This window comes from Chamaea fasciata, unplaced genomic scaffold (genome assembly GCF_029207755.1).
Source record: "Chamaea fasciata isolate MVZ Bird 193981 ecotype frontalis unplaced genomic scaffold, bChaFas1.0.hap1 SCAF_31, whole genome shotgun sequence".
Taxonomy (NCBI): domain Eukaryota; kingdom Metazoa; phylum Chordata; class Aves; order Passeriformes; family Sylviidae; genus Chamaea; species Chamaea fasciata.
The window spans coordinates 271,109-284,178 of record NW_027094116.1 but is presented as its reverse complement, the minus strand read 5'-3'; the positions used below and the strand labels follow the sequence as shown (position 1 = coordinate 284,178).

Sequence of the window (13,070 nt, the reverse complement as noted above, 5' to 3'; positions counted from 1 at the left end):
CTATTCTTCAATCAATGCAAAACCAGCACAGGCATGTACTATAAGAGAATGAGTCATGGGTGAAACCAAGCAAAAGAACTCCCAGAACATGTAAACTCGAAAGTATTTTTGAAATATGCATAATCTTCTTGAATATGTATTCAATCAATACAATGAAAAAGGTACACAAGAAGAATTGTTATAGAGAACTGTGCGCCTTGGGCTGTTGCCCAGCACCCAGCACGCTGTTTGCTGTCCCTTTTCTACCTTATTAATATTTAAAGATAGTAAGGAGTGTGCCTTGTTTCTCACACAGTTTAATCAAAATGCTGAAGTTCAGGTACAGTAGAAGGAAAAGGGTCATGGGCCGGCCCAGCACTGGGTGAGGGAAGGACGAGCCCAGTGGGGTGCCGTGAAGAGGAAGAAGGGACCGCTGAGGGGAATCGATGTCCCCCAGCGCTGCCAGTGTCCCCAGTGTCACAGCCCACTCTCAAAGGTGTCATGGGGATCCTACTGTCCCTCATGGGGTCCTGGCAGGTCTGCGTTGGTCACTTGTGGATCCCGAGGTGTGGCAGGACCAGGGGACACCAGTGGGGGCCCTGAGAGTGACACCAGTTGTGGGGACCTGAGTGGGGGGTGACACCTGGGGATGATGTTTCTGTGTCCCCCCTGTACTCACCCCCTGTCTGCTCAGTGCCCATGACGTGGGGGTCCAGCACTGCCCCCTCCTCTGGGGGGGTCCTGTGGGGATAAGAGGGGTCTGAGGGGTGTCTGGGGAGGGGCAAAGGAGAGTCCCAGCCAGAGCCCCCCACTCACCTGTCCTGGGGCTTCCTGGCAGCTGCAAGATTAAGGAGAGAGGGTGACCTTGGGGACCCCAGGACCACTGAACCTTCCTGGGAACTTGGCAGCGTCAAACACCCACAGGACCCCTAATTTCCACTGAAGCCCTGATTCCCAACAGACACCTGATTCCCCCCCAGTCACTCCAAGCACCCCTGGAACCCCCCAAAACTTCTGCAGTGCCCCCACCACCCCTCAGTGTCTGTGACCCACTGTGCCCCAGAACCCCAAGCCAGGCAGAGAGAGGCACCCCCCAAACTCCCCCAGGCCACCAGAAAGATCCCCCAACATCCCTGCATGGCCCTTGAAGACGTCCCCAAACCATCCAGGAGTTCACAGTGGCACCCCAATGCTCCTCAAAGCCCACCCAGGGATGGCCCTGGAACACAACTAATTCTCCAAATTCTCCAAATTCCCCCCGAATCCCCCAGGACCCCCAGCCGAGCTCACTGTGGGCTCAGTTTTCCCCAGCTCAGGGGCCCTGGGTGCTGGCCCAGCTCTGCTCCCACTCTGGGGGCTTCCCCTCACTCCAGGACCCCCATTCCCCCCGTTGTCACCCACCCCAGCGGTGCCAGCAGTGACAGCCCCCGATGACAGCCAGGAGCAGGAGCAGGAACAGGAGGGTCCTGCCGACATTCACAGCCACTGCTGGGGACAGAGGGGGACACATTGGGGTCAGTGTGAACCCTGGGGGTCCTGAACACCCCGGTGACCCCTTGTGAGCCCACCTGTGACCCAGGGTGAGTCAGGGGTCACCTCCAGGGCCAGCTCAGGGCTGAGTGCCCGGAACACGCTGTGCCCGTCCTGTCCCAGCTGGTTGGTGGCCACGCACTGGTAGGTGCCTGAATGTTCCACACTGATTTTCCCAAGCTCCAGAACGGGACCCTTGGCCACCTCCTGGCCATTGTGCAGCCAGGTGAAGGTGACAGGGGCTGAGCCCACCTGCACCGAGCAGCGCAGGGTCACGGGGTCACCTGCATGCACCTGGTGTGACAGGGGACCGGGGGTGATGGTGACATTGGCCACGGGCACTGTGGGGACACAGACAGGGCTGGCATCTGGTGAGGTGGGATGGGGGTGCTGCGGTTGGGATCACCCCCAGCCCGAGGGTCCTGCTCACCCAGGACGGTGACATTCAGGGGGACACTCTTGGCCACGCTGTCCCCATCACTGACCCGGCAGTGATACTGGCCACTGTCATTGTCCCCAACGCGGCGCAGCTCCAGGTTGGGGCCGGTGCCCAGCAGTGTCCCTTAGCCCCCACGGTGCCAGGTGAAGGACAGGGGACCTGTCCCCGCGGCCACCGCACAGCTCAGCACCAGGCAGTCCCCCAGTGCCACCTGTCCCCCGGGGGGCTGTGCTGACACGGACACCCCCGAGAGCAGGATCTCTGTGGGAGAGGGGACAGCAAGGGTCAGTGAGGGACACCAGGGGACAATGAGGAACACGGGGCAGGAGGGGGGGGTGGAGAGGGGCAGGGGAATCCCAGTGAATAAGAGGGGGGGGCAGAGCCTGGAAAGGAACCCTAAAGAACATGGGGGGGTTCAGGGAGGGGACACCTGGAGAGGGGGGGGGGAACCCAGGGAGGGTGTGGGGACCCAGGGAGGGGATGGTGTGACCTGGGGACCGTGAGGGCAGAGCAGGGAGGGGTGGGGTTGACTCAGAGATGGGCGAAGCGACCCAGTGAGGGATGTGTAGATGAGGAGGGAGACTCAAGCAGTGATGGGGGGACATAGGAAAAGTTTACAGGAAAGATGGGGGTGCCCACGTAGGGCTGGGGGATCCTGTGAGAGAGCCGGGAATGGATTCAAGACACGTAGCAGAGATGGGGGATGTCAGCAGTAATGGGGGTCTGCAGGCAGTGCTGGGGGTCCCCAACCAGGGGACCCAGGGAGGCTGTGGGGGTGAGGCTCACCGTGCACTGTCACTGTCACCGGCGCTGACTCCTGCCACCCCCGTGATACCCCGGAGTTCACCCAGACCCGGCAGCGGTAGCGGCCGCTGTGGTGCAGGTGCAGAGGGGACAGGGACAGCTCGGTCCTGGGGAGGGTCTTAATCAGCTCCTTGTTCCCACGGTAGAATCGCACCTCAGTGACCAACAGGTCCCACCGGCATTGGCAGCGCAGTTTCACCGTGTCCCCCTCCAGCAGTGGCCGTGCCGGCACCTGCAGCACCAAGGGGCCTATGGGACAGAGGGGTCCCATCACACTGGGGTGGTCTCGTTTTTGTGGGGACCCCATTGGGTCACAGCCAGAGCACCAGGGGTCCCCAATTCCACAAACAGGGTCCCCCCGCACTGGGATGCTCTGGGATGTCCCCGTGTGCAGGGGACAGGCTCAGGCCACACCAAGAAGTGACCTATGGAGCGGAGCCCACCCAGAGCCCTTGGGGTGCCACAGGTGGTGGGTTGAGGACACCCAAATCCCCCTCACCGTCTGAGACTGTCACGGGGGGGCTGAGCCCACTGCCAGGTCTGTCACACTCGTAGCTGCCACTCTCGGTAACAGTGAAGTGATCGGGCCCCTCCAGCCACCAGCGCTGCCCGTCCCTGTACCAGGTGGTGGCACCGGCAGGCCCCAAGCCCAGGCAGGTCAGTGTCACCCGGTCCCACGGCACCGCCGGCCTCCAGGGGGGCTCCACCAGGAGCTGGGTGGTCTGGGCACCTGCGGGTGACAGAGGACACCAGCCTGCCAGGGCCACCATGGGGCTGGGGACAGCAGGGTGGGGACATGGCATCCCCTGAGGACTCACCAGCGAGGCCGAGGGTCTGGGCTGGAAGGGAGAAGGGACAGGGCTGGGTGGGGACAGCAGCACCTGGGGGACATGGTGTGGTGTCTGTCCCCAGACTGTCTGCAGTGGGAACACTGGTGTAGCACAGAGGTCTTGAGGACAGTGACACCTCGGTCACCCTGGGCTGAGGCAGGACATGGGGACACTGTGGACACCCCATTCTCCTCCAGGTCACCACCACCATCCTCACAGCCCTGGTCCCATCAGCAACATCCCCATGGCCCGTCATCCCATTCTAATGGAACTTATCCCCACAGCCCATCTGCATTGTACATGGCTCTTGTCCCTGGCCCTGCATCCCTGTGCCCCTGTCCCTGTCCCCACAACTGCTACAGCCCCAAGGTTCCTTTGCCACATCCTTGTCCCCACATCTCTATCCCCCTTTTCCTGTCCCCACATCCCATTTCCCCTCTTCTTGTCCCCCTTTTCCTGTCCCCACAACCACCCCACTCCTCTGCTCACACTGGGGTCCATGCCCATGCACTGGCTCTGCTGGCCTTGGGGACCTCAGGGGACCCCCCAGCCCCCCTGTGCCCCCTCCCCACCGGTCTCTGCCTCACCAGGGCCCATCCCCGGGGTGTCAGGCCCGTGCCCGGGGCACTCACCCCACAGGAGCAGCGCCACCTTCCCGGCCATCCCTGTGTCCCTGGCCATGTGCACTGGCTGTCACTCACTGCCAGGGGTGGCTGTTGGCTGAGTGGCAGTTCTTTGGCAAAATGGGAAGGAAGTGAGGTCAGGTCTCATCCTCATGCGTAGGTGGCACTTGCTGGGGTCAGGTTGGCCACAAGCTGGTGACAGGCTGTGGGCAGGGTGGGGACAGGGTGGGGACAAGGCTGGGTGGCACAAGATGGGACAGGGGGTTCCAGGAGTGGGGGGCTTAATGGTTTTGGGGAGCCAAGGATGGGTGTCCAGGGGAATGGAGCTACTGAGGAGTGGGAGTCACCAGGGATGGGGGTGTCATGGGACTTGGGGTCCCCAGGGCTGGGGGACTCAGGGATGAGAGTCCCAGGGGAACATGGGCTCCAGGGACTTCAAGTCATGGGATGGGTGTACTAGGAATGGAGTGCAGGGGGAATGGGTCAGGCTCGTGGGAATGGGGATCTTCTGTGAGAATTCATGTCCTGGGGGAAGGGGGGTTGTAGGGCATGTCATTTGTGGAGAGGGTTCCTCTGAATGGGGGTCCTGGGCCATGGAGATCTTAGGGAATGTAAGTACTCGGGTGGGGGTTCCAGGGAGAGGGGACATAGGAAATGGAGGTCCTATGTTTGAGTTCCCATGGGAATGGGGGTCCAGGGATGGACAGTGGCCCGATGAGCCCATGGGTCACAGCTCCTTCAAGGGGTGTACCTCACCTTTTGGGTAGACCCAGGGACCTGCACTGACCCCCTCATATGTGTCTGGTTTGGGGGAGGCACGACAAGGCAATTCTGAGGGGCTAATCCCCAGTGATATTTTCCTCTCCACATTATCCATTTTCTTCCTCATTCCCCTCAATTTCACAACGCCCCAGTTCATGCCTTGATAACCCTGGGGGGGACCTGAGCAGGGAACGGGTTGGGAGAACCCCACCATGGGGGAAGCAGGGGTGAGGGGTCTACAGGGAGGGGTGGGAGGCTGTGGGGGATGGGGGTGTCGGGCTGTGTCCCTCAACACTTTCACTTTCTCTCTCCTGCAGCAGAAGGAAGAGGCCGTTTGTGCTGAGTGTGACACGGGGGGTGGGTTCTGCCTCACAGGGGACACATGCTGGCCAAGGGGTCCTGTCCTGGGGGATGGCAGCTCCGGGAGGGGTCCAGACTTCTCCATTCTCACTCATCCCCTGCAGGATGTGAGCCAGCAAGAGCAGCTTGGGAATGGAGCCCCAGGCAGGAAGGAGCTCCCCAACTCCTCCTCCTTGAAGCCAGTGGCCATCCAAGTGCGGGGCCCAGCCATGGCCCAGCCCCAGTGCACAGGGATGGGCGTTGGCCAGCCCTGCTCTGGCCAGCCCCAGGTGGCAGCCACGACCTGAGGCTCCCCCCGCCCCCTTGGCTTTGATTCTGGCAGCTTTCGAGCTGCTGCAAAGGTGACAATTCTGTGGCAGGAAAAGGCCTGGCTGTGGTTTGCTGGGCCCTGCAAGAAGCACAAAAGCCAATGGGAGCCCAAGCAGTGGCTCTGCGAGGGCCTTGGATGGTTTTCAGAGCAGGGCTGGCTGCAAACCCCCCTGCAGGGGCAGCTGTGAGGGAAGCAGTCCGGAAATGCAGCAATTGATCATTTTGTCCCTCTCAGCAAGGGGCTGAGAGAGCCCCAGAAGTTCTGCAGATCCCACACCCATCTGCTCAACAACACGACCGGGACCCTCCTTCCTGAACAAAACCTGCAGCCCTTTGGAACCTCCCAGAAAGAATGTTTGTGTTCTGGATGTGGACACCAGAAGAGGGAAAAGTGTGGAAATACTGAGCAGGGGCTCCAGCCGTGGATCTGGTGAACAGGGGTGTCCCAGCAGGAGCAGGGAGTGCCCAGGCAGGGGAATTCAGGGCAGGGTGGAGTGCATTTCCCAGGGAAGCAGACCCTGAGGGACACACGGGCATTTCCACGGATTCCTGTGCTCTGTTCCAAGGATGGACAGAGTTTCTCCCCTGTTGGGAGCAGAAGCCATGGGAAGTAAATCAAGTTTCAGGGTGGGAAGGAGGAAAATGGGCAGAGTTCCTAAATGTGGCCCAACCAAAGCCTTCCCTGTGGGCTGGGTTGCTACCCGCAGGCCGGGAATAATCCCATGGACCTGCTGGACACTCAGGGAGATTCCACACTCCGTGTTATCCACAAGCAAACGCTGCTCTGGGATGCACCAATGGGCTCCTAAAGGGAACCAGAAAGTCTCGTTTCTCTGTGATTTGTTTATGTTTTTATTGTGACTTGCTGGGAGGACAACAATTAAAAGTATTCTGTCAGCCAGATCGTTTTCTACATTTTCAGCGTGATTTTGCTGATTTTTTTTTTCACTGGGATAAAAATGCTGTGGGGAAACATTTTTGCCTTTATTTCCTGCATGTCTAATTTTGTCTCAACCAACTGGGCGTCTGGTAATTAGAGCAAATTCACCTCCATCTCTGAATTCCCTCTAGACATGGAGACCCCCATTCCTTCGGACCCCCATTCTCAAGAACACCCATTTTTGGCTCTCCACAACCCCTGAGACCCCCACTCCTGGGAACACCATCCCCCACTTAGCCGCCAGACCATCCCATAATGTCCCCAGCCTGTCCCCTGCTGTGTCTCCACCTTTCCCCCACCCTGCCCCCACCAACACGTGGGGATGAGGTGCGACCTTTCTCTTCATCCGAAGAGCCGCCACCCAGGGGACCGGTGGCCACAGCAGCGAGTGACAGGCAGTGCACATGGCCGGAGACACGGGGATGGCCGGGAAGGTGGCGCTGCTCCTGTGGGGTGAGTGCCCCGGGCACGGGCCTGACACCCCGGGGATGGGCCCTGGTGGGGCAGAGACCGGTGGGGAGGGGGCACAGGGGGGCTGTGGGGTCCCCTGAGGTCCCCAAGGCAGGGACAGGGGAACAGGGATGCAGGGACAGGGACAAGGGTCACATACCATGGGGATGGGGCATGAAGACAGGTGCCATTAGAATGGGATCATGGGCACAGGGCAATGACGATGTGGCTGTTGGGACAGGAGCTGTGAGGATGGTGGTGGTGTCCTGGATGAGCATGGGGTGTCCACAGTGTCCCCATGTCCTGCCTCAGCCCAGGGTGACTGAGGTGTGTCTTACCTCAACACCTCTGTGCTACACCAGTGTTCCTTTGGGGACAGTCTGCAGCGAGACACCGCACCGGATTCCCCAGGTGCTGCTGTCCCTGCAGGGCCCCCCCCATCCAGCCATTGTCCCTTCTCCCTTCCAGCCCAGACCCTCGGCCTCGCTGGTGAGTCCTCGGGGGATGCCATGTCCCCACCCCACTGTCCCCAGACCCGTGGTGGCCCTGGCAGGCTGGTGTCCCCTGTCACCCACAGGTGCCCAGACCACTGAGATCCTGGTGGAGCCTCCCTGGACACCAGCAGTGCTGTGGGACCAGGTGACACTGACCTGCCAGGGCTCAGGGACTGCCGGTGCCACCACCTGGTACAAGGATGGGCAGCGTTGGGGACAGCAGAGATCCGGACACTTCACTGTCACCGAGAATGGCAGCTACGAGTGTGACAGACCCGGCAGTGGGCGCAGCCCCCCCGTTAGAGTCTTAAATGGTGAGGGGGGATTCAGGGTCTCCAGCCTGGCACCTGCAGGGTCCCCGAGGGCTCTGGGTGGGCTCTGCTCTATGGGTCACCTCCTGGTGTGACCAGAGTCCGTCCCCTGCACACGGGGACATCCCAGAGCATCCAGGTCTGAGGGGACTCTTCCCTTGCAATGGGTGGCCCCTGATGCCCCCCAGTGTCATCAGGACTCTTCAGATGCCCCCGGTGTGACAGGACCCCTCTGTCCGCCAGACTGGCTGGTGCTGCAGGTGCCGGCGCGGCCGCTGCTGGAGGGGGACAGGGTGACACTGCGCTGCCGGAGCTACCAGGACAAATCGCTCACCAATGTGCACTTCTTCCGTGAAGGGAAGGATCTGGGAGGGCCCCATGACAGGACCGAAATGTCCCTGTCCCCTCTGCACCTGCACCACAGCGGCCGCTACCGCTGCAGGGGCTGGGTGGGGGCTATAATTCCACAGTGGAGGGAGTCGCAGCTGGTGACAGTGACAGTGCGCAGTGAGTGCAGGAATGGGGACAGGCAACCCTGACATCCTCCAAGGGTTTCCCCCCTCTACCTGCATCCTTCATCCTTCCCTTCACTCCTCCCTGCGTCACCCAAAATTTCCCAAGTGCCTCCTTGTTCCCCCATGACTGCCCAGTTCCCTCTTCACATCCCTCATCCCTCTCTCTCTGTCCCCCCACCCCTCCCTGGGATCCCACACCCCTTCCAAGTTCCCCGCTCAACCCTCTGGTTGCACTTCCGTCCCTGGGTCCACCCACCCCTCTCCAAACCCCACATCATTCCCTGAGTCTCCTCAGTCTCTTGTGTAGTCCCCCATCCCTGCCTGACTCTCTCCACCTTTCCATGGGGTCACTCCATGGTCACCAGATCCCAACGCACCTCTCAGGGTCCACTTCTCCCTGAGGTCCTCTGTGCTCCCCTCCAATCCCCCCTCCTTCCCGTCTTGTGTCCTCCACCCATCATGGCAAGATCATCTTACCTGTGTCTCCCCGCAGAGGTCCCCGTCTCGGGGGTGTTTGTGTCAGTGTGGCCCCCCGGGGGACAGGTGGCACTGGGTGACCGCCTGGTGCTGAGCTGTGCCATGGCCATGGGGACAGGTCCCCGGTCCTTCACCTGGCACCGGGGGGGCTCAGGGACACCGCTGGACAGTGGCCCCCACCTGGAGCTGCGCCATGTTGCGGACAATGACAGCGGCCAATACCAGTGCCGGGTCAGAGATGGGGATAGCGTAGAGGAGAGTGTCCCCCTGAATGTCACCGTCCTTGGTGAGTGTGACCCTCGGGCTGGGGGTGGCCTCACCCACAGCATGCTCCAGGAAACTCTCATCCCCGTGTCCCTGTCCCTCTTGCTGGCTGCCAGCCCCTCCCCCCACCCTCACCCTGTCTGTGTCCCCACAGTGCCCGTGGCCGATGCCACCATCACCCCCGGTCCCCTGTCACACCAGGTGCACGCAGGTGACCCCGTGACCCTGCGCTGCTCGGTGCAGGTTGGCTCAGCCCCTGTCAACTTCACCTGGCTGCACAATGGCCAGGAGGTGGCCCGGGGTCCTGTCCTGGAGCTTGGGGACATCAATGTGGGACATTCGGGCACCTACCAGTGCGTGGCCACCAACCAGCTGGGACAGGACGGACACCGTGTATTCCGGGCACTCAGCCACAAGCTGGCCCTGGAGGTGACCCCTGGCTCACCCTGGGTCACAGGTGGGCTCACACAGCATCATCCTGGTGGTCTGACACCCCCGGGTTGTCGGTGACCTCAGTTTTCCCCCACTCTCTCTCTGGCTGTGACAGAAAGGGAACAGGAAACAGGAGGGGTCACCTGAGGTCACAATGTTTGCAGGACCCCTGGGGTGATGGGTGACCCCTCTGTGTTCCCCTTTGTCCCCAGCAGTGGCTGCAGGGGTCAGTGGTTCCCTGTTCTTGCTCCTGCTCCTGGGTGTCATCATGGCCTGGCACTGGTGGCACCGCATTGGTGGGTGACCATGGGGGGGACGGGGTTCCCCGAGAGGGGTGGGAAGCCCCCAGACTGAAGGGGTGATAGGGTGGTACCCACAGCTCCTGACTTGGGTTGTGCTGAGCCCCCAGTGTCCTTGGCTGAGTGTCCTGGGCGATTTGGGCAGGTGTGGGAGGGTCACACAGCAATGTTGGGTTTTCTTTTGGGGTCCTGGGGGATTTTTGAGGGTCTCCCTCCCTGCTGCGCTTGGGGTACTGGGTACTCAGGGCACCGGTTCAGGGGTTCTGGGGGGCTCTAGAGATGCTCAGAGGTCCTGTGGGAATTGAGGGTCTGGTGGTGATTCAGGCTTCCCACGGGTGGTCAGGGCCCTGGGGATCCCACAGTCACCCCTTCCCTCTCCTTTGCAGCCACCAGGAAGAAGCAGGAAAGGTGAGTGGGGGGCTTCATTCACAGCCCCTCTTCTACTCTCACACCCTGAACCCTCCATGTGCTCCCAAAACCCCTCCATCCCCACAGGGCACATCCACAGCCCCTGGCCCCCCCAGAGGAGGAGGAGGTTCTGTACACCCATGTTGTGAAAACCGAGCGGGCAGGGGGTGAGTACGGGGACAGGGAAATACAGGGACACGTCACCCGCTGGTGTCACCCCCAGCCGGGTCCCCCCAGCCAGTGTCTCTCACAGGGCTCCCCAGTGCTGCCCCGCCCAAGGACACCACGGTGACCTATGCAGAGCTGCCAGGACCCCATGGACGACCACAGGATACCAGCAACATCTACGAGAGTGTGCCGTGACACTGAGGAAACTGGGGGGCACTGGGGGACACCGGGGATCCCCTCACCCTGGGCTTCTGTGGTTGCCATCCAGCCTGAGGTGGTGGTCAGGAGAAGGGGCTGGTGCACAGAGCACCCAGTGCTCCCCATTCCATCTCCCAGTACACCCAGGGGCTCCCCCTTTCCCTTCCCAGTACTCCCATAGTCCCAGTGGCGGCACATTCCCCCTCCCAGTGCAAGGAGGGCACACGGTCGGTTTCGATACACTTCAGCCCAAAATGCAGCTTTTTGGTTAAACTGGCACAAGTGGTGTTTGTTCAGCCCTGTTGGGCTTTAGGAATGGAATTCTCCAGTTCTGGCTTCCACTAAACAACCAGGGGCCTGGAGAGCCCCGAGGGTGGAGGGCCCGAAACGGCCAAGGGGAGACCCCGGCAGGGCAGGGGAGCAGAGACCCTGGGCTGGGCTCTGCAGAAAGGAGGGACTGGCACGGTGGTCCCAGAGCACGGGGAAGGGGCCCAGCTGCCATGGCGCTGCGAGTGCCGGGACTGTCACGGCGCGCATGAACCGACTGTGAGAGCGTGTCCCAAGCCACTGTCGCCATGTGTCGGGACAGCCCGTGGCCAGGGTGACGCCCCCACAGCTTTGGGCACTCGGAATGGGCGGGGCAGGGGCGGGGCAGAGCCCTGTCCATTCCCCGTGCCCTGTGCAGGTGAGGAGGGCAGGGATGGAGCAGCTTTGGGGACACCTGGGATCAATACAAGGTCATTCCCCACAGCAACACCATGACTGTGGGCAGAGCCCCGGCTCAACATTGCCACACTTTTCCCTCTGGTCTGGTGGCTGCAGCCAGAACCCAAATATTCTTTCCATGAGGTTCCAAAGGGCTGCAGGTTTTGTTCAGGAAGGAGGGTCCCGGTCAGGTTGTTGAGCAGATGGGTGTGGGATCTGCAGAACTTCTGGGGCTCTCTCAGCCCCTTGCTGAGAGGGACAAAATGATCAATTGCTGCATTTCCGGACTGCTTCCCTCACAGCTGCCCCTGCAGGGGGGTTTGCAGCCAGCCCTGCTCTGAAAACCATCCAAGGCCCTCGCAGAGCCACTGCTTGGGCTCCCATTGGCTTTTGTGCTTCTTGCAGGGCCCAGCAAACCACAGCCAGGCCTTTTCCTGCCACAGAATTGTCACCTTTGCAGCAGCTCTCAAGCTGCCAGAATCAAAGCCAAGGGGGCGGGGGGAGCCTCAGGTCGTGGCTGCCACCTGGGGCTGGCCAGAGCAGGGCTGGCCAATGCCCATCCCTGTGCACTGGGGCTGGGCCATGGCTGGGCCCCGCACTTGGATGGCCACTGGCCTCAAGGAGGAGGAGTTGGGGAGCTCCTTCCTGCCTGGGGCTCCATTCCCGAGCTGCTCTTGCCGGCTGACATCCTGCAGGGGATGAGCGAGAATGGAGAAGTCTGAAACCCTCCTGGAGCTGCCATTCCCTAGGACAGGACCCCCTGGCTGTGCCCCCCAGGAGAGAACCCGCCCCCCCATTTCACAGTCACTGCCCATCGCTGGGTCCCCCTTTCCCCTGGGAACTAAACCGTGGCGTCCTCATTCCTTATGTTCCCCCTCCCGTGCAGCCCCATCTCAGGATTGCCATTTCACCAGGATCTCCGTGGCCCCAGAGCCCCATTCCCAAGGAACCCTCTCCACAAATTCCATCCCCTACAATGCCCCTTCCCCCAGGACCTGGATTCTCTCAGGACCCCTCATTCCCACAGGACCCTCCCTTCACCCTGCACTCCATCCCTGGCACACCCATCCCATCACCCCAAATCCCTGGAGCCCACGCTCTCCTGGGACTCCCTGCACTGAGTCCCCCGAGCCCTGGGGTCCCCCATTCCCATGGCACCCCTCTCCTGAGTGACTCCCCCTCCTCGGGACTCCCATTGCCCTGGATGCCCATCCCTGGTTCCCCAAACCCCCTGAGCCCCCCACTCCTGAGAACCCCCTGTCCCACCTTGTGCCACCCAGCTTTGTCCCCAGCCTGCCCACAGCCTGTGGTCACTCTGCCACCAGCAAAGGCCACAGCCATGTTGGGGACGCGGCCTGATGTCACTTCCTTCCCCATTCTTTGGAAGAGCCACCACCCAGGGGACCGGTGGCCACAGCAGCGAGTGACAGCCAGCCTGGATGGCCAGGGACACGGAGATGGCCGGGAAGGTGGCGCTGCTCCTGTGGGGTGAGTGCCCCGGGCACGGGCCTGACACCCCGGGGATGGGCCCTGGTGAGGCAGAGACCGGTGGGGAGGGGGCACAGGGGGGCTGCGGGGTCCCCTGAGGTCCCCAAGGCCAGCAGAGCCAGTGCATGGGATGACCAGGGTCATGGGCTGGCAATGGGGACAGGAGAAGGGGGACAGGACGGGAGGGGCCAGAATGTGGGGAGAGGAATTATGGGGCTGGTGCAGCTGTGAGGACAGGGACAGGGAAACAGGGATGCAGTGACAGGGACAAGGGGACAAGCACCA

The 13,070-nt window shown here is 61.6% G+C and overlaps 1 protein-coding gene and 1 pseudogene across 1 annotated transcript; one reads left to right on the top strand and one right to left on the bottom strand.

Annotated features, from left to right (window-relative positions):
* Positions 1-4,245, bottom strand: LOC136302893 (Fc receptor-like protein 2; annotated as a pseudogene).
* Positions 4,246-6,980: 2,735 nt separating this feature from the next.
* Positions 6,981-10,589, top strand: LOC136302892 (Fc receptor-like protein 4). Its single transcript, XM_066206481.1, has 10 exons — positions 6,981-7,029; positions 7,495-7,515; positions 7,604-7,834; positions 8,075-8,338; positions 8,840-9,109; positions 9,299-9,544; positions 9,732-9,815; positions 10,205-10,226; positions 10,314-10,393; positions 10,480-10,589. The coding sequence occupies exons 1-10, from the start codon at positions 6,981-6,983 to the stop codon at positions 10,587-10,589; spliced, it is 1,377 nt and encodes a 458-aa protein (XP_066062578.1).
* Positions 10,590-13,070: the final 2,481 nt, after the last annotated feature.

Coding starts and splice junctions, on each gene's coding strand:
- LOC136302892 (XM_066206481.1), top strand. CDS start 6,981: ATGGCCGGAGACACGGGGATGGCCGGGAAGGTGGCGCTGCTCCTGTGG. Junction 7,835..8,074: donor CCCCGTTAGAGTCTTAAATG/GTGAGGGGGGAT, acceptor TCTGTCCGCCAG/ACTGGCTGGTGCTGCAGGTG. Junction 9,545..9,731: donor TGGCTCACCCTGGGTCACAG/GTGGGCTCACAC, acceptor CTTTGTCCCCAG/CAGTGGCTGCAGGGGTCAGT.